At 43.4% G+C, this 27520-nt stretch overlaps 1 protein-coding gene and 1 pseudogene across 1 annotated transcript in view; both read right to left on the bottom strand.

Annotated features, from left to right (window-relative positions):
• The window catches only part of Cadps (calcium dependent secretion activator), a 442640-nt gene that overhangs the window by 212516 nt on the left and 202604 nt on the right, over nt 1-27520 (bottom strand). Inside the window, 2 exon segments of the mRNA XM_032917997.1 lie at nt 12098-12219; nt 17076-17309. Coding sequence (XP_032773888.1) covers nt 12098-12219; nt 17076-17309 — 356 coding nt within the window.
• LOC116913854 lies at nt 4720-5190 on the bottom strand (annotated as a pseudogene).

A 27520-nucleotide genomic window follows, 5' to 3' on the forward strand; every position in this document is an offset into this window, starting at 1 on the left:
TGCATAGGAATGGATGGGGGTGAGCCTTCTGTGAATGAGACAGATGAGCCCGAGCATGTCAAACAGGTGTACAAAGAGTAGAGCTGTCACAACATCTAATCTTTACTTTTCAGTTTGGTGATGTTTAAATTTTATTAAGATGTTTTGGCTGAACATGGTATTTTTGTATTTTTTTACTTATTAATTTGTTATCCCCAAAATTGTCTCATAAGTCATTAAAAATATTAATCTTTTGACAATAGACATAGAACCCATAAAAGGATAATTTGACTCCAATATGCATTTGAATGCTCATCTGATTTGAACATGAAAATTTAGATACTAACATTAAGCAGAATGATATGTCTTCCTTATATACATTTTCTTTCAATTGTTGTAATAGTTTTCTGTATGATTATATGACCACAGAGCATGTCCTTCCTCAGAGATGACCTTGAAACAATCATCTTTCAAAGGCAAGGAAGCAGCCATAGCCATATACTTGATTTGCCTGCACTAGGAGGTCAAAGTCACACCCTGGTATATCTCTACTCAAGTTGCTGTCTCTATTGTATGCTCCATAAGATTGACTGTATGTATTCTAATGGCAGGACTGTGGCCTTTGTCCCTTTATTCTCTATGGAACCCTTAGGACATGGTGTATTGTATGAGAGCAGACATTCAAATGCAGTGGATCCCTGAATGAAGGACCAGCTGAACGAGCAAAGGGGAGACTGATGAAGTCACTGTGTACTCCTCTCTCACTGTCTAGTTCACTCTATTGACCATCTCTGGTAGAGTCAGCCTTGAGTAGGCTCATAGCACTAGTTCATCCCAATCAGAGAAGACCAGAGGGGCATATCCCAGTTCCTCCAGAGGCTTCCATTTTCAGAGATCAGGATGGCTGAGACTGTTTTGCCTTGGGATCTTGTTAAACAGGAAAGTAGGAAAGAAAGACACATTTTCCAGGGGCCCATGTTGTACTAAGTTTGACTAACACAGTATCACCTAATGTTGCTCTCTACTTCGAAACAGGATGTGTGAATAGGCGCAACAGAGAGGAAGGCAAGGAGGTGGCCCTGAATAGAGAGGAACTGAAAGGTCGGGCTAGAAGATCAGGATGGGATTTCAGACTGGGAGATTACACCAGGAGATCAGACTGGGAGATCACACTGAGCTATGAGACTGAGAGATCACACTGAGCTATCAGACTGGGAGATCACATTGAGCTATCAGACTGGGAGATCACAGTGAGATATCAGGGAGATCTTTGGGGATCCCAGTGGAAAATCATTCTGTGAGATTAGCCCCCTGCGCCTAGTTCTTCTTTTCTAATGTGACCTCAAATCTTGATACCACAATCCTATTACACTCTGTATAAAGTAAAAATAAGCATCCCCTCTGTATTTTTTCTTTCTCTATTAAGAAGAAAAATTTCTAAAACAAGAAAAACTTGACTAGATTGCTACCGTATAGTTAAGTGTCATGATTATTTTTAGATGTTCTGACTTAGTTCATGTGGTATCTACCTGTCTCTTGGTATACATTCTGTACTTGAAAAGTGATGTGTGGCTGACCTTGGTAGGTAGCCTGGAGGATCTTGCCTAACTCTAGCCTCAGAGGGAAACCTGGGGTTTGATAGAGCAAGTTGGTGAGATGTTATCTTAACCAAGAAATCAGCTCCAATGTAGAGCACCTCCCGACACGTGTAAGCTCCTGCTTTCAATGCTCCGGAATGAGAAGAACAGTGAACCCAAGCACCATAAAAACACCCCTCACCCAAGCACAGTGCTTTTCCATAAAACATGGTTCCTTTCTAGCCAATCCTGTTCCTATGGAGGGCGAGCATCCATGTACGTGGTGAGAGTGGTCCCGTATTGTTTTAATGGTCACCTGGCCCATTACATCATCTTTCCACAGAAGCTATTAAAGCTTAATTCTCCATCAGTAAAAATGTACTGACAATTTTTCATGCCAGGTCTTATATGAAAGTAGCATCACACACAGATTTTCTAAATATAAACAAAGAATTTACATGTGAACTTCTGTTGAAAGGAAAACCAAAGGGCATTTGGGTGAGAGGCCTTTCTTTTCTTTGTCTTTTCTTCTTTAGTTCATACTAGCTGATGTCCTATATTATTTGTCTTCGTATCCTGGATGCACTGATCATGATGATGGTGATGGTGGTGGTGGTAAAAACTAGCATTACATCCAAGCTCTAAAACAGCCAGTGTTAGTGCCATTAGCCATGTTTTGTAAGGGAATGAACTGAGTTTCAGAAGGATTCAACAGTTCACAGAATACGATGATAGCAGCAAAGGTGGGATCTGAATGAAGTGGGTCACTCTCTCCAAACATTGCTCTCATGTCAGAGGTGGAAGTTTATCTCCTAAGATGTGCCCAACCAACTGTCCTTTAAGACAGACTACCAGGGTTAAGTGCTCTGAACTGGAAGTAAGGAAATGGAATGAGAGCTTTTAAGGCCTCCTTAGGGAACAAAGACACTCTGAAGAACCTAAAGGTTGAAGCACAAAATGCCCAGGAGTTTCAAAGCACTTAGAGCATTGGCATCAGCCATCATGATCTGTTTTCCTTGGAGGCCCTATTCTCATCATCAACAGTATACTGGGTGAGTTCTAGATCACAACATAGGGGAAACAAATCAAGGCAGCAGCTTAGGATGTACAGACTCAATTAGCTCTGCTGTATCCTAACCTCTCTCACACACTGGTTCAGATCAGATGGCTGACTAGGCAGGTTAAGACCCAGTCATGGGGGTCTGAGTAAGACTCAAAGGGGGATGGGGCTGTAAGACACAGGGACATGTTGTCCTCCGGAGTCCTCTTGAGAAACAACTCTTGTGCCACCCACCCTAAGAGTCCCCCCACTGCTCTACAAACCCTGTACTCATTTTTCCTTTAGCAGAACATGCTCTTTGATTTCCAAAGGTGGCTGGTGGATTGAGTAAGATTCTGTTTGTTCTGGATTGAGTAAGGTTCTGAGCTTCTGTTTCTTCCTATTGAATGAGAGAGTATTAGACTCTTGTTTATGTACATATGTGCTTGGGGGTGTGTGTACATGTGTGTGCAGAGATCAATCTCAGGTGTGGTTAAGAGCCTCCATGTTACTTTTTGAGGCATGCTGTTCTCAATGAGACCTGGCCCTTGCCTATTAGACTAGAGCTCTGGGGGTTCTGCCTTTAACTACCTTCCCAGCTCCGAGATCACATTTGCTGATCCATACCCATTTTTTACATGGATGTTGGGGAATGAACTCAGATTTTTGCAGCATGTACTTTTCCAGTGGAGCTCAACCCCTCAGTCCACTGATTTAATATAATCTTGTGGTGCATAGTGAGATCATAGGGGAATTTTGGCTATTATTAACACTACTCTGAGATGCTGCAAAATGCTGCTAATGCTTCCACCTTTGCCAGCCTGACAGGTTTCAACAGTCCCACAGGAAGGGTTGCACTCCTATCAAGTATGGAGAAATTGAAGAAAAGAGAGGAACGACTACTTGCTTAAGGTTACCCAGCTGGTGAATGGTGAAGGTAGGACTGAGGGTTAGGTCCACCTGCTGATCACATGGTACCTCTTAACTTTGTGCCTGACAGTAATTTTAAAACCTTGGTAGAATATTTGCGACTGTAATGGTTTCCGTGAAGGTGGGCCGCATCGTATTGAGAGCTTTCCCAGGGCTTCCTGAATGCCTTACAGGTCTCTGGCCCATCTTTGGAAACTGGAACGGTACTGGTGCTCACGTGCTGAGTTTCAGCTGCTGGACGCACTGACCTGTGACACCTGTGCTGTGTGAGTGACAGCAGGATCCTTGCTTTTTAAACACTAGCAATGTTTTACCCCACAAAACAGCTGAATACACGGGAAGGAAATGAGCCTTTTATAGTCCTCCTAAATGTCCAATCCTATTTAGAAGCCTTCCTTCCCTGGCTTTTTAGGAAGGCAAGGTAACACGATAGTGAAGAGTACCATTTTCCTGTTTGGTTTTTGGCTCAGCAGTTTATTATCAGTGCCATTTTGACTAACCCACTTAATGTCAGTGGATCTCAGAATTTCCATCAAAAAATGGGCATAGCACGATCTTCTAGATCTTAGCCTGGCACCTAGCCAGTGGAATGGACTAAATCAAAGTTAACGAGTGTGACTTTAGATCTAGGCCACCTTTTATTTCCATCCCCACTTCCTCCCTTGAACAGTATTCACACCACAATTGTAATAGCAAAATGACTTCTGTGAAATTGCCAGAGGTTAAAGAATATTAATTTTCATGAGTGTAGGAAGCAAGGCATAAAGAGGACCATCGCTGTCACGTAGCTGTCACATAGCTGAGGCAGGAATGTGGCTCTGTGATTCCTGACTGTGTGTTCTTGTCTATAATAGTCAGCATGTTGCTGATTCACTGTTGAATGAATCTACAGCAAGTATCTCTTGTGCAATTACTTCTGAGGGGTTAGAGTGCTGGTTCTCAACCGGTGGGCCTTGTCCCCTCCTGTTACACCTAAGAGCATTGGGAAAGCACAGATATTCATAGCAGTAGCAAAAATACAGTTATGAAGTAGCAAGACAAATAATTTTACGGTTTGGGGTCACGACAACATGAGGGAATGTATTAAAGGGTTGCAGCATTTGGAAGGTTGAGAAACAATGGGTTAGCGTGTCTGGCCTGGATCTCAATATTACAGTAAATAACTCCACAATATTCTGGTCTATGGGGTTTCTGATTATTAAATAACAAAAATTTAAAAGCCATGTTCTTAGATCTCCATCTACTCATGATGAAAGTGTTCATGCAATTGGGCAATTGGAGTTTACTTTTTTTTTTTTAACATTTAGTGGAAGTTTCAACATCTGAACACCGCATCCACTACATGTGTTTATTGGGAAGGTTCCCACTCATCTTGAATCAGGGGCTTTCAGAGCTGCTTCCTCCTGAAGGAGCGTCCTTCTGTCAGCCTTGCTTTTCCACTGTAGGCTGACAGAGTACATCAGAGCAGCCAACACACAAGACTACCGTTTGTGCATGGCTAAAGACCGTGGTGATTTTATAGCATCCTGGGCATTTCATGTCCATAAAGTAGGAACTGGGGCTCTGCACCAGGAGCTTTTTCTTGTGTTTCTTCTTCTTCTCCTCTTCCGGAGAGGAATGAGGGAGACCCTTTGTGAGAGGCGTGTTCTTGTGGAAAGGCCACATCCAGCTTCTTCCCCATCACTCCATCTTAGCTGCAGGTCCTACTAACTCTGCCTTATGCTCTCTCACTGCGGCTCCCTTCCCAACTGAGCGAGAGAACTACAGGGCAGCTGAGGTGGAAGGGATCTAAACACTACTTATTGGGACTTGGGGAAGCTGGGAGATGTGGTGTCCAGTTGATGACAGGGTGGGTAATTGCTGACAGGATCAAAGATAGAACCCAGTCTCCTGTGGAAAGCCTGTCCTCAGCGCACCATCCTCTGTCCATCTCTAGTTTTGTTGGTTCTTTCCCAGCTAGCTAACCTTGCCCTTCCAGATAACACATAAGCTGCTCTTCCATAAACCTCTGGGCCTCAGGCTTGGGATGCAGGACAATCTCTGAGCATCCTCAATGGTGCTTATCATTTTCTGCTTCTGAACACATATATCTTCTGGGATTCTGGCAGAGTAAATTCCTAAGTCAATGTTGTCCTTGCCCTTTGTGATTTAATTAACCCCCGACCCCCACACACCCTAAGCTTTATCTCTGAAAGGAAAACCAAGAGAAATGGTGTCTGAGCTCCTACTGCATGCCACCTTCCCTATCCATGTCTTTAGGACTGTGTGGGTTTGGCATATGGAGGAAGCAGGCAGGAAGGAGCTGCTCCCAGGAGATCTTGTCTCTTTTTCCACGTGTGGGTCTCAAGTCCCCAAAAGCTGCAGTGGTACCTGGGCAGTCCTATCCCATAACATATTTTCCCCTTTGCTCTGCTGGATAGCTCTACAAATTCAAGGTGAACTCATATTGTACCCACCTTGGCAGACATGATGAATTCTAGAAATGCCCAACCGTCCTTCCAACCCTCAGGCTACTGAAACAATGGTCTCTAAGTAGTTGGAATTTCCAGGGGGAATCTCATTGCTGGGAGAAGGAAAAGGTAAAGACTAGTTCCAGCCAGACAAGGAGGCTTGTTTTCCAGGGAGACAGTTCATACAATTCTGCCATGTCAGACTATCTTGCAGAGACTGGAACACACAAAATGACCAAGATGGTTTGGTTGGACATAACTGCCCCTCAGGTCAGGAATGAAAAAATGGACACAGGAGTCACTGATTCTCTTTGTCCCTTTCCCCCATGTGACCCCATTGAATAAATCTTTCTTCTTCTTCTTCTTTTCTTCTTCTTCTTCTTCTTCTTTTCTTCTTCTTCTTCTTCTTCTTCTTCTTCTTCTTCTTCTTCTTCTTCTTCTTCTTCTTCTTCTTCTTCTTCTTCTTCTTCTTCTTCTTCTTCTTCTTCTTCTTCTTCTTCTTCTTCTCCTTCTCCTTCTCCTTCTCCTTCTCCTTCTCCTTCTCCTTCTCCTTCTCCTCCTCCTCCTCCTCCTCCTCCTCCTCCTCCTCCTCCTCCTCCTCCTCCTCCTCCTTCTTCTTCTTTTCACTATTTGATTGCCCTACTGAGTACAGGTGGTAAGCAGACCTTTCTAGTGCTACCAGGATACAAGCTTTGATCGTAGCAATGTTGGTAACATTAGGATGCCTCACTTTAACACCAATGCCTCCAGAAGAACCTGCTTATTATGTATTTGTAAACCAACATAGCTGAGAGTCTAAGTTTACTCTGATTTTTTTATATGTTCTCAGTTTTAAGACAGCAATCCAATCATTGGCTCCCTGGCCTAAAATCTCCCTAAGTCTTCTCCAGAGCCTTGGCTCAGAAGGTCCTGTCATGTGTGGCCCTGCTGTGTTCTTTGGGCTTTCCTTAGGGATGCTTACCTGGCATCTGGTTACATTGTTTTCCCGATGACCACCTCCTTTCTCAAAGCCTGTGCCCTTGCTCTTTCTTCTTCCTGGAATGCTTTGCCTGTGACTCTGACTTTTCCCTCTTCATTCTTTGAATAGTAGTGTAAACATTTTGCAATTCAAGGGGTGTCATCCAGGATCTAAGTGACCTATGCTTTTACCACCCTACTGAGGCAACTGGTTTGTTCCCTCAGGGGCACAGATTAAAATCCACTATTGTCTTACATACTGTTCTTGTGTTCACCATTGATGCCCTTGATCAGGACCACTGCACAAAGTCCTAAAGCTGCGTATATGCACTTTACCATGCCAACGCTAGCTGGACAGAAGGAAAGGGTCCATGGAGAAAGGGCAGATACCCACCCCTCCACACACTCTGCTTCATGTTTTAGTCAAGCCAAGCAGGAAAGATACTCAAGCCATTCCAAGGTAATTTGGTTAAAATGGGAAGGGAAGAACTATGTGGAGAAATGACTCCTGAGGTAAACAATGGGAAGAAGCAAGTGGCATGACTCAGCATAACTCCCTGTCTTTGTAGCAGGCTCACTGGGGGTGACTCAGCAGAACTTGGTTATGGGAGCCTGACTTTTTGTGCTGTGCTATTGGGACACAGAATATTTTTCACAGAAGAAAAATGGTATAGAAAGCCACTGGTCTTTCTCTTGTTTTAAAATCCTGTCTCAGCCGGCAAGGTGCCATTGAAAAGAGACTAGCATCATGGCAAGCTTTCTCAGCCAAGGCGCACTACCTGCCCACACTACCTACTTCTTGGAAGTGGCAGGAAAGGGTCTGACCTTAAGGCACTAATGGAATCTGCACTTCTTGGCTTGCTCTGGCATAATGAACTTGCCAAGTGGAATCCTGGGTTTTATTGAGAGGAATGTTGTTTCAGGTAAGTGAGAGAAACACTGGGTTATTATTCAAATGTTCCTCTGCAGAAACATTATTTAAATGCTCCAGTATTTAACCTTCTCAAGTCATACAGGCTATTTTAGAGCAGAAACTTATATTGCAAAATTCCCCAGGAAGAGTGATTTTAGACAACATTATCTACTCAGGGAAATGTCATGTTTCTTTTTTTTTCCAGGTTAGAGTGGTTTGAAGCCAGCTTCCCAGTCTGCATTTCTGTATCTCCACATTCATTCCTGTCAGCAGGGTCACCTTTTATCTTGTCTGTTTTCTTACGCACTTAATGCATTTTTATTTAAGTTAATTCAGCCTTGAAATATTAACATATTTCTCTAAAAAGGGAAACTCATTTCCCCATTGGCAAAGAGACAGCAGCATCAGTGGCCACAGAGAAGAGTAATTGCAGGGGGACTGAGCAGAGTCAATGCCAACTGCTCTTGTCTGTTGTACAAGGTTCTGAGCCTCAGGCCTGAGGAGGTGCCAAAGGCCTTCTAGCACCAAATTAAAATTACCTCCTTGTTCTGGCCACAGGAAAGGGCAGGCGAGAAAGTGGAGAAGGAGAAGTTGCTTCCCATTTGCTTTGATGTCACTAAGTGCCATGCTTTGGTAATAGCTAACCATTTCATGTTACCCCTGGAGAAAAGAATACCTGACAAATACCACCAAGGCAATGGTGGCCCTAACAGCTCTATCCCAAAGGAGATGAACAATTACTCCAAGGGTCCCAAAACCACAAAGACTCTGCCCTCTCTGTATGCTGTCCTAAGAGGACTCTGCTTATACAGGATTTCAATTCCTTTTGGTTCTCATCGTGTTTTCCTGCCAGAAGCAGAAACAACTTGTTGCAAATGGAAGCCACGGTTTCTAGCAAGTACAGCTCACTGCTCACAGCAGCTTTCGAGCATATATGGCAGGCTCACAACCTGAAAAACCCAGGAGAGAAGGAAAACAGCTGAGTGGATATACAGGGTGCTCAGTGCTCAAAAAGAATCCCTATGCAGCGAGCAGATGGATGAAAGGAAGAGGGAGTAGGGGCCACAAGTCCGCTCTGAGTGTAGAAGGTCGCTTCACCACATTCTTAACCATAAGGCTGAAAAATACCTTCATAAAGCAAAATAAACTTACCTCGCGGACATGGAAGACTTAGGTTATTAAACTGATCCAATATGGCCTTGCTGAGCTGTGAAAGGTGCTATTGTAGCAGGGGAGGAGATACAATTGAAAAAAAAAAAGAAGTAGGAGAGAGTATAGATTCCTGATTACTGTGGCCGAGCAAAACAGACCAGGGTTTCCAATGACCATTCAAGGGTCTCAGTTCAAGTAAGTTTGAAGCATAATTTAACTCTGAAAAATGCTACATGGATTTCCTTGCCACTGGGCTTTTCAGAGCTCTAAGATGTCTGTACAGTGGGTTGTTCACCAAGAGCTGTAATGTCTCCAGTTTCCCAAACATGCTTTACTGTGCTATGACAGTCCCTGTCTCTGTTCTTCTTGTGTATGCTATACAGAGAATACATTGTTGGGTAAACTGAGTGATGTGATATCCTCCTGAATTTGTAACTAGGTTTTAAAAAAAAGGCAAAAGGTGAATTCCTTGTAGACGTACAATAGGCAAGACGCACTGTGTGGTCACTGGCGGTGTGTAGCAGCCGCAGAGGTAGACTCTGTGAGTAACAAGACAGCCTTGATTAGGATTTTGGTTTGGGAACATGTAAGTGAGACATGGGCAATGGCTGGATATAACAAAACAAGATGCAGAAGCTCCAACAAGAATCGGGCTACCCTAGGCAAGGTTACTAGCCAATGGGAGATTTCCTTTAGGGTTACCAAAATCGAATGCCAGAAATAATACAAAGATCTGCAGTGGGAAAATTGCAAGGAGAAGTGAGAGGGAGGAGAAGAAGAGGAAATAAAGGCTTCAAAGGAAGGAAATGGTAGAGAAGACTCCCAATCAGTCCAAATGAAAGAGGCAGGGAGACTGCAGAGCTGTGCAAGCAAGGTCATTTATCTTTCTGGGTAAAGGCAGACAGAAGCAGAGGAAAGCTTTCAGCCTTGAACTATGATGTGGGAAAAGGTAAAGAAGAGCTCTGTGCAAGGGGAGGATGAAAAGGAGGTATTATCACGGGAGTAAAGAAAGACAGGAAGAAACTTGAGTGTCCAGAGATCTTAGATTTGGTACATGTCTTCAGCATACAGTTATGGCTAAGTTAAGGAGTATCACACCCCTTCCTTTTTCATGGCAGACATTACAAGTTGATCACAACACTCTTTTCCTTCAGGATGTAGATTTATCTTGAAATCTCCAACACACCACACTAGGTAACTCCTAGCAGTTTGTTAGAGTTGAGTTTGATTATGACGCCTGTGTTCTGAATGTATTAAACAAATCAGAATACTCTCGGTGATGGTTTCATCATATTCTCTCATGAAAGGAGACTCAAAGAGCATCCTTTGGCTACAAAAGCACAACATTTTGACATGAGGAGTTTATGTGTATGGATGCCATAACCTCTACAAATGTGAGCAGATTGTTATGTCAGGCATACCCTAACTCTAGCATAAACATTTTATACTCTATATTCCTGTAGGATAATGTAATGACGCTCAGCCTTTTCTTCAGCCCAAGCAACATTCAGTGCTTCTTTTGAACTATTTGATTTGAACACCCTGGTGAGTTATTTATATTCAGTCAAACAGCTCCTAATGCTCTGAGGAGGAGTCAGGGAAGGTTACCTTCTGATGACTTGTGGACTAATGCCAGCCATGAAGATGAGGATGTTCACTCTACTATGCAGTCATCATAGAGACTGAGAGAAAAAGAATGGGCGCAGTAGTGCTGTGGGAAGGGGCAGTGATCTCTCACTGCTCTGTAGGTTTGGGAAGCCTAGTCTCCCAGACAGATAACCCTTCACTGCTGTCTCCCATTGCTCAAGCAATGGACTGCCCTACCTTGGACCAGAAGATGTTCCCCAAGCACATCTCCAGCGTCCTTCTATTACCACCTGTTCTCTCTCCCAGCTTAGGAAACCCTTGTGCCCCTAACTCCAGACCCACTGGAGTCGTCTATGTATTCCTCTTTGCCACAGGACCATTGGTAACTACAGCACCATTCCTGAGGTCTTCACTCCCATGGGAGCTTCATAATATTACAGCAGATGTCTCCTATATTCCAAGAAAGCCCTATTCAGAAGCTGGTTCATGTCTCCCTGATCTCTTATCTTAACTCACCATCTTTCCCTCTATTTATAGCCATATTTGCCTCCAGGTACCCATGGGATACTGGTTCAGACCTCCTCTATCCTTTATGGATACCCACTGATGCTGGAGTCCTTACATCAAATCACAGAGTACCTAAAAATGACCTATGTACATCCTTTTATAGAGTCAGAACCACCTGTAAGTCACAGGTACCTACTATAGAAAGACTTGAAGAGTTTAGAAAGTAATGAGGATTCTACACACAATCATAAGCTGCTTCCCCTGCAACTTGCTATGCTTGCTATGTAGACCAGACTGGCCTTGAACTGGCAGAGATTTGACTGTGAGTGCTAGGATTAGAGGCAATGCCTGGCCAATATTCCTTTTTGGTTTGTTTGTTTGTTTGTTTTACTTTCTTGGTCAAAAAGTTTCAACCCACAATTGATTGAATCTAAAGATGTAGAAAGTACAGGCAGACTGTTTTTATGAATACACATTTGTGACTGCTTCCCTAATGTCCCCACTAAACTGGGAGTGCTGTAAGGCTACACATACACACCGTGATATGTGGCAAAAGACTTCAGAAATGGGACTGTTGCTTCAAGTTCCTATTGCAGCTTTGAAGGAACTTGGATTCTTGTCATAGCTGCCAAATAAAACTGGTATCAAGGCTGCAGATGTACCCGAGTTGGTAGACTGCCTACCTCATATGTATGAAGTTCTGAGTTTGACCCCCTGGTACTTCATAAACCAGGTCTGGTAGCATATTCCTGAGATCCCAACACTTGGAAAGTGCAAGCAGGAAGTTCATAAACTCAAGGTCATCCTTGGCTACATAGTTAGTTTGAGGCCAGCCTGGGCTACATGGTATTCTGCTTTTTAAAATGGAATCAAGTCATCTTGTATGATAAAAAAGCATGGGTCTCCTAGGTTCTTCTGGGAAAACAGACTTTTCTTTTGGGATTGGCACAACCGAAACCAATATTGACAACCTCTGTGAGATAAACCACAGAGGAATTCCACTCACGTTGGTTTAGAAGCCTCTGCTTGATCAGTCTGAAGTTTCTCTCCACCCTCCACCTCCATTGTGCAGTACACGATTCGGTTTGGAGCCAAGGACTTAAGGCCTTGGACTTCCATGATGACAACCTGAAACAGAATCACATAAACTGGATTGAACACCAATGCCAGGGGCAGTATCACCTGCAGGAAGAGAAAAAGCCACAGTGAAAGCCAAGGGGGTGTGGTTGGCTTGCACCAGTATTAGTGACTCAGGACCTTCTAGAGATGAAGTTGCTTCTAGTGCAGCAGACTGCTGTTGAGAGGGAACAATATGGCTCATTCCCTCACTCTGCGGAGTTGTGGAGCCTTGCTCTGCTAAGCAAGCATTCCACCTGAGATACACCCTTCGTCCTCCTTCCCTCCCTCCTACCCTCCCTCCTTTCTTATGGCCCCTTTACTTTTTTTTATCTCTCTCTACTTCTTTCCATGTCTCTCTCTTTTCCTACTTCCTTCCTCTCCCGATCTCCCTCTTCCCTTGCTTTCATTCTTTCCTTCTCTCTCGCTTTCTTTGTCAGGGTCTCAGTTACCCAGGCTGATTTTATATTTGCTGAAGAGCCCAGGCCTTGAACTACTACCAAGTAGCTAGGATTATACATCTAGCTGTGCAATTATCCCACCAGGTTTATCAAGATTTGCATCCAGGGTCAGTCAGGTAAGGTGAACTGGGCTACTCTCTTCAAGCTAACCAGATAGGAACCCGAGGCTTTCTCCCAGTTTCCTTAAGAATATTCTAGCTTTTGGGTCAGCACTTGGTAGACGCTCAGCTTGTGACTTAGCTTTTCCCTGGAGAGTAAGATAAGCAATAGTGACTTCCTAAGACACCGAGCTAGCTAGCATCATGCAGCTATAGGGCTGCAGATCAGGCAGGAAGCAGCAGGGACTAAGGCAAGCCTGAGAGTGCAGGCTCTGTCTACAGGGGAAGCTGCCACTTCTCTGTTCCCAGTTCAATGTCCAGAAACTCTGCTTTTTCCTGCTAGAAGAGAGAAGTCTCAGTCAGAATTATGATCAGAAATTTGATTTAGAAGTGCCGACACTTCGAACAGAAAGGAATAAAATGTGCCAACTTTATGTATACCCTTTTCCCAGTGACTTATGATCTTTGCATGCCAAACCCCAACAGATCTTGAGCTCTATGTCTCTAGGCTAGCCTAAAGTCACATACAACTTCTGGAATTCCTTATCCCCATCCTGAGCTCCATGCCGTCACCAATGCAGGGGCGTGCTCTGCCACAGGAGCAAAGGGAAGAAGAAAGGTGAGAACAATTTAACCATCAGAACAAAATGTTAGTGACCTACACTGAGTAGCATTTGGGGAAAATCACTCTTTCTAAAAAAGGGGTAATGGCATTACGAAGGGAGAGAAGCGGCTATAGGGAAAGATGCATGCTCTAGGGTTTTCGATTCAAGGAAGCATTTGGGTTATATCGGCCTTCGTTTTGCTATGTGACAGCCCACAGATTCTCGGTCAGAGTATATTGGGATTATTTGTAAAGCAGAGGCCACTAGGTTCCCCTTCCTGAGCATCTATCTCCTCAGTTGGCTTGAACCCAGGACTCCTCCTCTCAGGTGGTTGATGCTGCTGATGCACGGGGTACATTTTGAAAGCCCAATAGGTGTGATGTTGGAAAATGATCTCACACTTAAGTCTCTTCAGTTTTTGTTCCTTTTGCTTTTTTCAAATCTGCAGAGTCTGCTTTTCTTTGCTTCTTGAGAGTGTGTGATACACATGGGCAGGTAAACGTGTGGAAGTCAGAGGACAGCTTCAGGCCTTAGGCCTTGTGTGAGACTGGCATCTTTGCTCACTGCTGTGTACTCTCTCGTCTGCTTTTCACGTCACTGTAGGAGTGACGGCTACAGATGCTCACAGAAGCTTCAGGCTTAAGTGGACTCTGCAGCTCTATTAATTTTACATATTCAATGTTGAGAACTCTGGTCTCCACACTTGTGTGGCAAGCACTTTTCCCACTGAGCCATCTCCTTTTCCCCACCTCAGTGACTTTATCTGTGAAGTGGGGATATGATATGTACCTGTGAGACTAGAGAGACAGTGTCCATAACCAAAAGTTTTCATACTGGGGAAGAACCACACACATAGAAGAAAGGAGAAAATGCCTGGAAGGAGAACAACTTACAGTCTGAATTCCGAGCCTTTATCAATGGTGTCATTTGCAAGTGTCTGGCTTTGTTTGCACATCTGAAAACACTTCCAAGGCCCTTTGTGAAGAAGGGTTCACACAGCAGCCTTCTGAAAATACCTGTTGTGCATTTGGCGGCTACACTCTCTGGCCCACCTTCACAGCACCAGGGATCCATCTTTTTTCTTGTCACAAACTGAGCTTGCTCTCAGTCTCTTCCAGCCATTGGATTCTCTCACGATTTGAGAAAACATTCTACAGTATGCAAATCTGAATGGTAGCCTGCCCTGATGAAGGATTGTCTCTCCCCATCTGCCCTTAACTCCCCTCAGTGCTCCCCTCCCCAAACACATCCATGAGTAGAGGTGTGAAGGCTTTGGCTGGCGGTTCTACTACCGTGTGCGTTTAATTTTCAAATTGAAAAGTATGAGGGGACTCGGGCATTGCAGTCTGTGCTTGTATTTACAAGCCAAAGCCACTTGAGTTCTGTACGCAGAGAGCACGGCAGTGGCTGCACCCACACCTATGTTCCAGGTAATCAGCTATTTAATCTTGAGAACTAATAGTGAATTAGAAAGCTACATAGTTAAAAGCTTCATGAAAGTCAAGAAAATGCTTCCCCCCCACTCCTATCTGTTGGAAAACAAGAGTGGCTAGGCAATACATTGCCACCTTTAATTGGCAGTAATCAAACCCAGAGGCACCAAAGAAACAATGGTACCTCAGGTGGCAGTACTTAAAAAATTTAAAAGGACCAAGTTTCTGTGACATTACACTGATGATTTTTCTCGCACTAAGAGTTCTGTATTTAATCAAGATCCCTCTCCTCTGACACTGTGATGTGAAGATGGCCTCTGATTGGAGAAAAAAAGACTGACCCACAGTTAAGACTTAAGAACAGCGTCCTTAACGACAGGCTAGAAGATTAACTTATCCTTTCCATCCACTAATTAAATGTATAAAAATATGATCATGTCTCCTGATCTCTCTAAATCTAAGATCTAAGACAATTCTTATGGGATTTAGTGTTCTCTCTCTCTCTCTCTCTCTCTCTCTCTCTCTCTCTCTCTCTCTCTCTCTCTCTCATACAAGAGAGGATTTTGAACATTTTTTTAACCATAAATCAATAACAAATGTTTGTGGGAATAAAGTGACATAGCTTGAACATTATATAAATGTATCGAAATATTATATGATACTTAATAAACATATATGTGTCAGTTAAATGTTTATACAGATTCTTAGTGATATTGGCTTTTGATAAGCTTTAAGAGGTCCTTTAACTTTGGAGTATGAAGAAAAACCTAAATCCAAGTCAAGTGAAACAGATCGGTAATCTCTGCTACTCAGGACACAGTGGTAGTGGGGTTGCAAGTTATAAGCGCACAAGGGATCCAGAGTGAATTCAAAGCCAGCCCAGGCAACCAAGGGAGACCTTCAGAATAATGTGTAGAGACCAGAAGTGTAATGGTCCAGGGATGAGGGTTGGGGTAGAATATGCAAAGCCTATGCTAAATCCCAGCACCACAAATGCAAAGCACACAGCCCCTGTGCTGGAATAGTGTGTTAAAGAATATCCCAGCCTGCCCTGTCTCCACACAACTTTCTTGAGGCATACTACAGGGGCCATACGACTCTCCCAAGCTTACCACGCTGGGTGGCAGTCATCTGAAATTTCCTTAGGCCACACTCCACAGCAATATATTTTATGTCCATTTCTACTTTTGACCTTGTATCACATGATAAACTCTCTAATCCTATAGATTAGCCTTCTATAAATTAGTGTTTGATATGAGTAAGGTCATACTATCAGGTCACCTGTACAAGAAGTCAGCTTCTTGCATGAACTATTATATGGATGAGGTTCATTCATATCAATGTGTCCATCAGTGTATTCATTTTACCTACTGTATAGTATTCTGCTATGCACAGGTGTTGCATTTTTCTCTTATCCATTCATCCATTGTGTAGGATTAAGGCTGTTAACTATTCTCTAAAGACATTTGTGTGAACACATGATTTTTTTAGTTCTATTTGGTTGGTATCTCACCATGGAATTGTCAGATAACATCACAGCTCCATATTGAGCTTTTTGAAAAAAAATGCTAAATTTTTTAAAGTAGCTGGGCCATTTTAGGTTCCATTCACCTATAGAGTTGGGTTAGATGGGACCGAGTAATACCTAGCTGTCTGAACCAGATTTCAGTGTAGCCTGATGTTGGTGGATCAACATCATTCAAAGGGAAATACATGAAGAGCAAACGTGGAAAGAGCCACAGAGGAATGCATTTACTCACAGAGCACTCCTCTGCATTGGCCTGGGCTGAGTCTTACTCTGGAGGCTGAGATCAATCAACCAAACAAAACAAACAGAACAGAAGGCCTCACAGGGACTCTACCTTATAGACACCAATGGGGAAAAGCAAAACCAAAACCAAAACCAAACAACCCTTTCTAATGGCTCTAGATCACACTTCTCAAACGATGATCACATAGACTTCTAAACCATCAGCTTTCTAAATTGCCAAAAGCCTTTCTAGAATCTTTGAGTACTGCCTTAAGACAGGGAAAATTAATTCACAATTACATTTGTCAGGTGACTCTTCAGGGTGCTCTTCCTTAGGAGAAAGGTGGGCTCCAGGAGAGGGGGATGGTACACTTGCTGAGTACGTGACCCATACTAGCAAGCTGTTAGTTTAATAACTGTCCTAGGACCGAAGGGGGAAAGCAAGATGGCTGTGCTAAGCATAGGGGTCTCCTTAGCTATCTTACCACACCAGTACGCTTTCAGAGATTGGGGGTTTTTACCTCCAAGGAGAAGGACAGCAGGACATCCGACTTGGACAGCTGGTTCTCGCTCTCCTCACCCATGTCAATGATGGATGCGTTGTGACTGCGCTTCAGTTTCTGCAGCTTGAACTCTCCACCCTTGGACACCGGCATGCTCTCCAAGTTGGCCATGAGTAGGTTAACAGAGGACTTCAGCTCCTCGATGTACATATTTTCCATTTCTTTGGATACGAACTTAGGAAATTTGCGTTCCTTGTAAAAGAAAGGGCAAAGCATAATCAGAGTAGAGACCTGACTTCCATAAAAGGTTTGCACACCAGAAACAGATTTGATCACATCAACCACTAACAAATTTGCCCTCATGTTATGGAAATGTGTTAGGAAAACATTCTATCTGGATGTGGAGACAGCCTTTTCTAGTTAGCTATAATCTCTCCATAGGTAGGATCACAGACACAGACATCTAGTAAGGAAGAAGAGCAAAATGTTTGATTATAGCACTATTCTTTGGATTTGTGGAAAGAAAAATGGGTGAATTTTTTTGATTGTTTTCAAATTTAATCCAAGTTCCAACATTTTTCCTCTTTTTTTAATAAAATTCTGTGGAGTGGTTTGTAAGTTATGGGACCAGAAGCACACCCTATTTCTGGATATCTGTAGAGATTTTCTCACATAAATAATTCAAAAGTAGACCATTTGAGATGTTTCAGCCATAGTCTGTGGCTATTTCTAAGAATACTTAACTGTCCTAAAACAAAACAAAACAAAACAAAACAAAACAAAACAAAAAATCAAAAACATTAACAAAGTCAAGAAAAACATGCTTACAAGACTTCAGGATAGTAGTCACAGCACATAAGAATTGGTTGCTGCTATCCTCCCTCCCAACTCCAGCTTCTACAGGGAAGGCTATACTCTTAGCATGCCACTTACTTGTCTACTTGTACCTCTAAGTTTCCTGAGTGCCTTGAACCTTTGGATTGATGACCCATCAAAGAGCCACTTCCAAGCTGGAGCACGAAATTTCCTCTGAAACCCTACTCCCCAGCCTTGATGGGTTGAGAGGCAAGCCAAATCTGTTTGGCTTTCTTTCTATTTTACAAGTTATAGACAAATCCAATTTAAACTGGTTTAAACAACTTGAGGAACCGATTGGCTTGAAAATGTCCCAGGATAAGCTCAGCTTCAAGCAAGGTTGAAACTAGAGTTCAGATGCTATAACCTCAAATAAGTTTTTCCTCCAAACCTTGCTTTTAAGATTCTCTGTATGATTCATGATCTTGATTGCTAACAGGATGGGAACTAGTGTCTATCACCATGGAAACAAACTCTGGTCATATCTGTGGGGTATTTCTGCATTAGGGTAATTGAAGACCCACCTATTCCACCAGTATTGGGGACTGACTAACTAGAAGAAAGTGACTATTAACCTTCATTGCTCTCTGCTTCCTAATTGGACACAATGCCACCAGCTACCTCACACCACCAATCGCTGGGCCTTCACTGCCAATGGACTGCACTCTCAAAGTATGAACCAGAAGAATCCCTTCCTTCCTTAACTTGCTTCTGGTCAAATATTTGGGCTTAGAAACAAAAAAAGTAACCAATATATCTGAACTGGCTCTGAACTCAGAGTGGTTCCACTCAATGTCCCTATAACATTGCTGATGATCTACACATCCTATCACATGATCTATGGGAAGAATACATGCTTTGTCTCTATGAGAGATTAGGCAATCACCATAGAGCTGGGATGGGCCTTGATCTACAGCACGTGAGACGAATTGATTTGATAATTCTGCATGCCAAGGAGTAAGATTCGACTACATGGGTGCTCAACTAAGGTCAATCGTCCAGTTCTGTTACACGACCGGCAATCAAGCAGATTCACTGTTTTACACAACTGAATTGAGAAGCATCAAGAGTGCAATGGATCGTTATCAAGGGAGCGGAAACAAAATGAATATTTCCCCCGGTGTGCACTGCCACATCGAATCAATCCAATGACGAGTAAGCAAAGAGGAGTGAAAGGAAGGACAAGCTGTAGAGCAGGAGGGCTAAAGAGAAGGGACTAGAGGTAAGCATACAGGAAGGAGAAAGCAGAAGAAAAGCAGGAAAAGCTGCTCAGAACTATGGAAATGAAGCTTGGCTTCTACTAACTTTCTAATTCCCACATGGTCTAGCATCTCATCTTGAACGTCGGTTCCTTGATATTGTGACTTAAATATAACATATCCTCCATAGGAACATGTGTTTGATCACTTGATCCCTAGTTGCTGTCCTTTTGTTTGAGAAGGATATGGGACCATTAAGAGGTGAAGTCTTGCTTGAGGAGCTAGGGCCCTGGAGATGGACTTTGAGGTTCGTCTGCTGTTTTCTCTCTATTCTGAATGTAGACGTGATGTCACCAACCAGCTTTCTGATCCAGCTTGTTGCCATGTCTTCCTGACATGATGGATCTTATATGTCTGGGACTATAAGCCAAACTGAGCCCTTTCTCCTTTAAGCTGCGTGTCAAGGTTATTTTATCACCACCAAAGAAATGAAACTAATACACTTGGGAATCTCCTCTTCCTTTCAACAACTGCCCCTGCCCATTAGTTAGTGAAGAGTGTTTTATTCCTGTGAGTGCAGCCTGCACTTCCACAGGTGCAGATATCCCTTCACGGACTGCTGAGTGATGCCTTTGGGCTGGGGCAGTATCCAGGCTTAGCCAGGGACTGTTTCCTCAGGGCTAGTCCCCCTTTCTCTTGTTCCTTGGTCACTCTCCGCCATTTGTCTTCTTCCACATTCAACTTCAACACATCTCCATGTTGGGTCACCCCTATGTTTTACTTTCCGGGCATCATTTATTGAAATGGCCAGCTGTTTGTCTTCCTGTCAAACTCTGTATGAACCCTCAGTATGATGACATTTATGATGAGGCCTCAAGGGCATGGCCCTTATGAACTGGATGATTGCCTTCCAACGAGGCCGCAGCTAATGCATCTGCTCTTTCTTCCATGTGTGGACATTTTGGAAAGATGACAGAGACCAAAGAAGGGGCCGATAACTTACTGTTGCCTTTACCTTGATTTCCAGTATTATGAAACTATGGGAAACAAATTCTAGTGATTTTTTTTTAAAGAGCTGCCTGAGTAAACTAAGATAGCATACCTATAATCAACAAATCATTTATGAGATGTATTTGCTTAGTGTCTGTCTTTCCTTCTGGGCTATGACTAAGGGTCATACAGTTTTGACGTCTCACTAAAAAAAAAAAATCTTAACATCCATTGTAATGTGTAACACTTAGTAAGCATTTAGTACACATGAATTGAGTGGCTGTGACAATGAGTTATCAAAAAAGTCTATATTAAATATTAAGGGATCTATCACTCAGCAGTGAGAGGCAGGATGACCATGACTTAAGTTCTGGAAGAACACTGGGGTTCTGCTGTCCCACAGGGAATGAGTATGAGGATCTCAAATCTATGCAGTAACCTCAGACTTCTGGTTCCTTCCAGAACCTCAGAATTCAAATCACTTCCTGCTTAAGGGTGGTGCTGACACTGTGTGGGGCTTTCTAAATACACTGTAGGTGGATGTGTAAGCAGCAGGCTGGAAACGAGACAGTCATGATATTGATAGAAGTTAGTGGTGAGTCAATGAGAAAGTCTCCCCGAAGCCTAATATCGTTAAACCTTCCTCCTTGTACTTGAAATTCCTCATTCTTAAACTCCTTAAGGGTCAGTGGGGATCCTTAAAACTGGGACAAAGTTGTTGCAGAGCCCTGAAGGCATGGGGACTTGAGTGCTGGGCCATCCTGACTTCGAAAACACACAATCCATGAACACTGTGGCTGTCATTAGGAAGATTCTGGTGGGAGAATACAATCACTCCTCCAAGGTTTCACTGTTATTTCGGGGAAAGATGTATACAGAAACATCAAAGTAAACATTCTAATAGACACCCAAGGGATATGGACACTTCCTGAGAGAACACACAAGAGGTACATTTGACTAAAGGCCTGATCAGTTAAGAAGTGTTTGCCTTGAGGTTCAGTTAGCTGAGAAGAGAGCAATTGGTGTTTCCCCTGCTTAAGTGGAAGACATAGATAACCACGAATCCAAGAAGATTCAGATAACTAAACTTAGTCCGCAGAGTGCTTTCAACTTTCTCTAAACATATTCCTTCCGGAGAGTGAAGAGAAGACAGAAGAAGGTTGACTCATGGTTTCAACAGTCCCTATATCACAGAAAGGCTGACAAATGGCAAAGTTTACACCCCAAGCTTTTAAAGTATGGTATTTTGACCTTTTAACTTCAGTTTTATTTTTTTTAATTTTTTGATTGGTTCTTGAAGCTTACATCATGTAACCCAATCCCACTTATCTCCCTCACCCCTGGTACCCACCCTCCATCCTTGCAACTTTCCTCTCTAATAAAGGAAAAAAAAATCTCATTATGGAAGCTGCCGTGTGTCACAGTGTATCCCACAGTTTCTCTGTTGTCCTCACTTCCCTGCTTGCCAATGTTCATTGAAATAAGCTGTTGGTCTGGTACAAGGCCTCTGGTTTCTGCCTCTCTATCAATACTGGATCCTCACTGGGACTACTCTCTGATACTTTGTTGTTGCCCCGTGTCATGGAGATCCTGTAGCTTTGGATCTGTAAAACCACCCCTTCGTGCACTCTAGCAGTTCATCAATAAGGTATGCATTGGAGTGGGCCAGTTGAAATCCCTGGATCTGGTCTTGAGAGGTATCTGTGCTGGTCAGTTGTCAGCTCTCCTGCATCCACACCACTGGGGTGAACTATCCTGTCCTGCCCTGGCTGGCCCATTCAATGCTGTCCTGCCCTCAGGGCTGTCTTACCCGCAACCCTGACAAGCAGGGTTAGCTCTATCCTGTTGCCAGGTGAGATGCATGGCCTGCTATGCCATGTGTTGCAGTTGATGCGGGAGAGAGAGCCCTTGAGTCATGAAAGCAGGAGAGCTGTCCCTGCCTCTCATTTGCTACAGCCTTTGGGAGCGCAGACCCTGTACCTTGCCTGAGCTGGGGCTCAATTGTAGAGCTGTTCCTGGCCATGGGGATTGTGGGTGAGCTGGCCCGTAGGGTATGAGCTCAGGATAGCCAACCCTGACTCTTGACTGCTATGAGGGAGATTTGTCCCCCTCTCTTCCCTTGGCTCTCAATACTCATGGCCTTAGGGTCTCCAGAAAGGGAGAACTAACTAGCCATGTCCTTACCTTCATTTGAAAGCTCAAATATTAGTATACATGGGATGCTTGAAAGGGAAGTTGGTAAATAGGGTCTTGCAATTTTATTACTAGTTGTCTTTTGTCAAGAGGATGGGGAGAAAAAAAGAATAGCATTTATGAAATAGTTTACCTTTTGCTAATCAGCTTTGAGAGAGTGCGTCAAGTCTGGTCTCACTGTCACTTACTTGGGACTCATTTAAGGATGTGTGTGCCCATGTGCATGTGTGTGTGTGTGTGTGTGTGTGTGTATGTGCGTGCTTGTGTGTGCGTGTATGATATCTATCTTGAGTGCATAATGTATGTATGTGTATATATGCATATGATGTATACGCTCATGCAAGATGTCTGTGTGTACACAGTCATATATGCTTGCATGCATAATGTCTATGCACATATGTATGTGTATGTGTGTGTATATGTTTGTATGCATGATCTGTGTGTGTGCGTGTGCACGTGTACACATACATGCTTATATGAGTGCAGGCACACATGTAGAGGTTTGAAGACAACCTTGGGTGCTGGTCTTTACTTTCTGTGTTTTGAAAAAGGTTCTCTTTCTTACTTGTTGCTGAGTATGCCAGGTTAGCTGGTCCACGAGTATCTGCAGGCAATCCTGTCCCTGGCTCCCATCTTGCTATGAGATCACAGACATGCTCAACCACACTTTGTTTTATGTGGGCGGTGGCTCTTTTGCCTTCATATTTATACAGCAAATGTTATTGTGCCATCGTCCCCGCTCCACTTGATGCCTTTAACTCCTCTGTCTTGTAGTGTTTGAAGAAGACTGAGTGAATGGCTGCAGACTTCACCATTCTGTTGCAGAGTTATTTCCTACCAAACTCTGTAGCAGAACCCTGGAAAAATCCACAGAATGATCACTCGTCCCAGAAGTTGGACAGTTTCAAATGACATCATAAAAAGAGCCCATAAAGCTGAAGCCTGCAAGGGAAAACAAAGCCATTTGTTTCCTTCTCTGAGCACTTGAGCCTTGAGAAGAAATAGCACTTTGTCACTCTAGGCTGTGATTCTTGAGTGGAATTTTCAGTGGCAGACTCATTACAAACACATTTCAAAGCTGTGGCTGTGTCCAAATAAGAAAAATGTAGCTTCCCATCTCCATTGTCTTCTTTCCAGGCATAAAAGTGACAAAAAGAACTTTTTATTCATATTGCTTTATGAAAGACAGACACAGTGTGGGGCAGGATGGAGTCCTCCAAAGGAAATCTCTGTGGCCACTTCCTGTTGTTTTTGCTGGACAACATTGCCCAGTGGAGATAGTCATTAGGGTCATTCGTGTCCAGCTACATTAGTGGAATATTGGAACATTTCAAAAAATTAACACCTGTAAACACTGTAAGACCCCTAACCATTGGCTTTTCCATCCAAGTTTTGAATGCTTATCCAGGAAGAAGGAATGGGTTGTGTGTGAAATCTAACAAGGCTATGCTCACTCAAAGAGAGTAGCCTGAGGTTCAAATGACATTCTTGTAGGGGATTAGGAGGAAGGAAAGGCATTAAATGGAGGAGCTCATCCACAGTCTTATAGGTGTTTAATCCAATCCCCCAATACTTCCTGAGCTCAGGTGCTGTGGTTATCAGTGGGCAATGAGGGAGTCAGCTGGGGGTAATAATCATGAGAACACATGACACAAAAGCCACCCATTAGACACCATGAAATTAGAGACACATCCACAAGCAACACGGAAGGCATCAAGGAACCTTATAGGGTGACAGAATTAACTGAGCTCTGTGTCCTGGTCTCATGCTTACTGGCTTTGTAATGTCGTACAGCTAGTTGGGATTTCATATTTCCGATATAGAAAATAAGATAAAACCTACAGGGTTCCCATGAAGAACAAAAGATACTAAGAGGCATGAATACTTACTGACCATTGATTCAGTTTCATCTGTCTGTCTGTCTGTCCATCTGTCTGTACACACACACACACACACACACACACACACACACACACACACACACACACAGTGTTTTACTGCCACCGTCACCAGCAGAATTACTAGCAAAAATGGCACTCAGTGGCTGCAGTAAGACTGGTCAGGCTAGCTCACATTTACAGCATTCTATGTGCTGCTCACGAGTCATGTGATCTACCTCTTTTCATCTTTCCTAGAGAGACAAGGGCTGCTCTTTCTCTCCATGTCCAGGAAATAAAAGAGGAGGGAGGCTATGGTGATGATTCGTAGAGCTTGGTAGAGAACCCAGAAGCCTGGCTCCAAAGGCCAGCAGAATGAGAGACGGGGTGCGGTGGTGATGCCCCACTACATGAGCACCCTGTGTCCTTCTCATTTACAACACTTGATCAGCAGACGTTGCTTAGAGCTGACTCTTTAACAGCAATAACTGCCCCACTTTTCTAATGAACACACACAGTGTGGGGTGAAGTGCTGTAATGAGGAAAGGTGGGTTCATCAGCCGCGAGAAGAACTGTCTTGCCATCATCAGTATAGAAGACGCTAGGAGCATTCTGGAGTCAGGAACAGTTTCCTGAGTCAACACTTCCTTATTGTTCTCAATTTCCAACTGTTGTAAACAGGATAGATCCCCTTCCCTTCTTGGATTTCTTCCACTTGGAAGGGCTTCAGGGGACCTGCTGAGTACCTAGTGTTTTTTTTTTTTTTTTTTTTTTTTTTTTTTTTTTTTAAGGACTCAGATTTACTGAGTTTTTCAGAGTCTGATACAGGTGACAATCAGACCTGTCTATAAACAACTATTAAGGCAACCATGTGACTGCACTACTATGTGCCGTGTACTGGTATTGCTGCACAAGGTAAGTGCCAAGTGCAACATTAGTTTGCAAGCTGGATGTTTCATGTAGCTCTTTGACGGGAGAGTTCCATTACCCATTGGTGCATAGCTATGTGTAGACCAAACTTCTCTATCAGAGAAATATTTGGGTATTATTCCTTAATGATGTTTATTACATGGTCCTGGAATAAGATATCCTTAGCTCCAAAAAAATTCCAGTTTTGTTTTGAGGAGGGTTCTTCAACGGAAGCTGGCCCTGATCTGGATATGTAGCTGAGGATGATCTCAAACTTCTGCTCTTCCTGTCTTCACCTCCAGAATGCTAGGACTGCAGGCATGCACGACCAGGCCCTGTTTATGAGGTACTAGGCCCTCTCAGTTGGGATTCTATCCACGCTAAGGCAGTGTGGTCCTGACCGAGCAACATCTCCATTCCCATAATTCCACATTTAAATGATGGCCTGAGAAACCACTTGTGTTTTGTGCCTCCTTGCTGGCAGCTAAAACCACAAAACTACTGTTCATGTTATATAACCAGCAGGTCAACTGTGGAGTTTGACACCACAATGCAGCCAGAAGAACTGGCAAATATCACAGCCGAGCTATTGCCACAGGTGGCCTGCTTAAGTCCCAAAGTCAACTTTTGATCACACAATTAAAACAATTTAGAATTAATTTCTGGGTGAAATTTTAGGGGCCCTTTAATATCAGTCTGAGGGGATTTGGAGAAATGTTTGAATAGGGATTAAGATCTCTTTTCTGTGAGATTAAAAAAATATTCAGATCTCTGCCTTCAGCCTTTGAGTAAAGCCATGCCTGGCTTTTGCTCTGGTGAAGTTGCCTCCTCAGATCATTCTGGATGCTAGTGTGACTGAACTGATGGTTCACACTTTAGGGCAGTGGATGGGGCGGGAAGAGGACACACACATACTGAATGTTGATACATCTGAGGGTGAACATGTTTACAGCAGAAACAGCCTGGGCTATGCCGTCCCTTTTTTCAGGGTCAGATAGCACAAGGAGAGCATTCTGAATCCAACGAGACAGCTCTTCCAAACACCCCTGCTTCATTTGTGCTGTTAGGGAGACAGGGCAGGAGAGACCAGTCCTCCAGTCCTGTCTTGGAGTCATCTCTAGCTTTGAAGACAGGATTCCTCTTTCTGCTTGCTCTTTGAGTGAGCTCAGGCACGGTAATTAAACCTTCTGATTTAGCTATTCTGGGAAAATTACTATAATGCCAAAGATTGCTTGTAACTGGTTTAAGTGAGAAGCGATGTGAAATCTTAGGGCAGTGCTGGAAACAAATAAAGAACTCAACGGTGGAGAGAAAAGAAAGCCGGGAGCATAGATTTATTTCACCCCCAGACTTGGGGGATGAAGGACATAAAGATCCATATTTGGAGAGTAACTCAGTAGATCTAGAAAACAAATTAGTCAAGAATGCAGTTTTTAATTAAAGTAAACTCGGTCAAATCTTCTGAGGTCTCTGCTTTGGCCTCTGTTCTGAAAAAGTACAATCTTGTTCATAAGGTTCTGAGAGGACTGAGGGGATTTTCATGTCAAACATTGATAAGAGGGTCTGGCACTTAGGAAATACTATGCAATGTGTATATGTGGGCCAACCCCGCTTCACTGTGATCCTGCAGTACTACTGCTAAAGTACCTCCTCACCTCGAGGGATATTAGCAGCCCGTGTGTCCAGTGAGGCCCTTACTTTTATTTGAGAAAGGTTTAATATGAGAAAGCTCAAGCTGGATATGTAGTTGAGGATGACTTTGAACCTCTGTTCTTCCTACCTTCACCTCCAGAATGCTGGGATGGCAGGCATGCACCACCAGGCCCTATTTACAAGGTACTAGGGAAGTCAGTTAGGAGTCCATCCATGTTAAGGCAGCATGCTTAGCTGGTTGACTGTACCGGAGTTAGCTTCAAACAAAATTGGGTCAACTGTAGACTTGATTCTTAGAACTGTGAGTCTGAAGAAGGTAGGAGGATGAAGAAGTAAGGGCAAGGAGAGGGATCTGAAGAAGTAGATGATGGCTGACTGGGATTTTGATGTTATTTCAGAAGCTATGGAATAGCTAGACATTGTATCTGAAAGCAAGGAGAGCTGCCTTATGGAGGAAGAGTGGTTAACCAATGTGATGCAGAGACAGCAGCAGGGAGTCCTGGCCCTCCATGGCCTCTGGTTCTAGCTCTTGCTAGAGGTCTGGTGACTCTTCATCCATCATCCCTATACTTCTTGTCCCTTATGCTCACCTTGGTTTTCAAGTAAGCTTGATCTGGTTGGTGCCTCCAACTTGCAGTTAGAGGTGCTCAATCTATCTTGTAAATCTATCACGGGGGGAGAGCAGAATGGACTGGACATGATGGATGGGTCAATATCCAGCAATTTCTGGTTATAACACATACAGGAACTGACCTTCAGGACATGGGTTGAACTGCATATCCTCACA

This window comes from Rattus rattus, chromosome 12, assembly GCF_011064425.1.
Source record: "Rattus rattus isolate New Zealand chromosome 12, Rrattus_CSIRO_v1, whole genome shotgun sequence".
NCBI classification, from domain to species: Eukaryota; Metazoa; Chordata; class Mammalia; order Rodentia; family Muridae; genus Rattus; species Rattus rattus.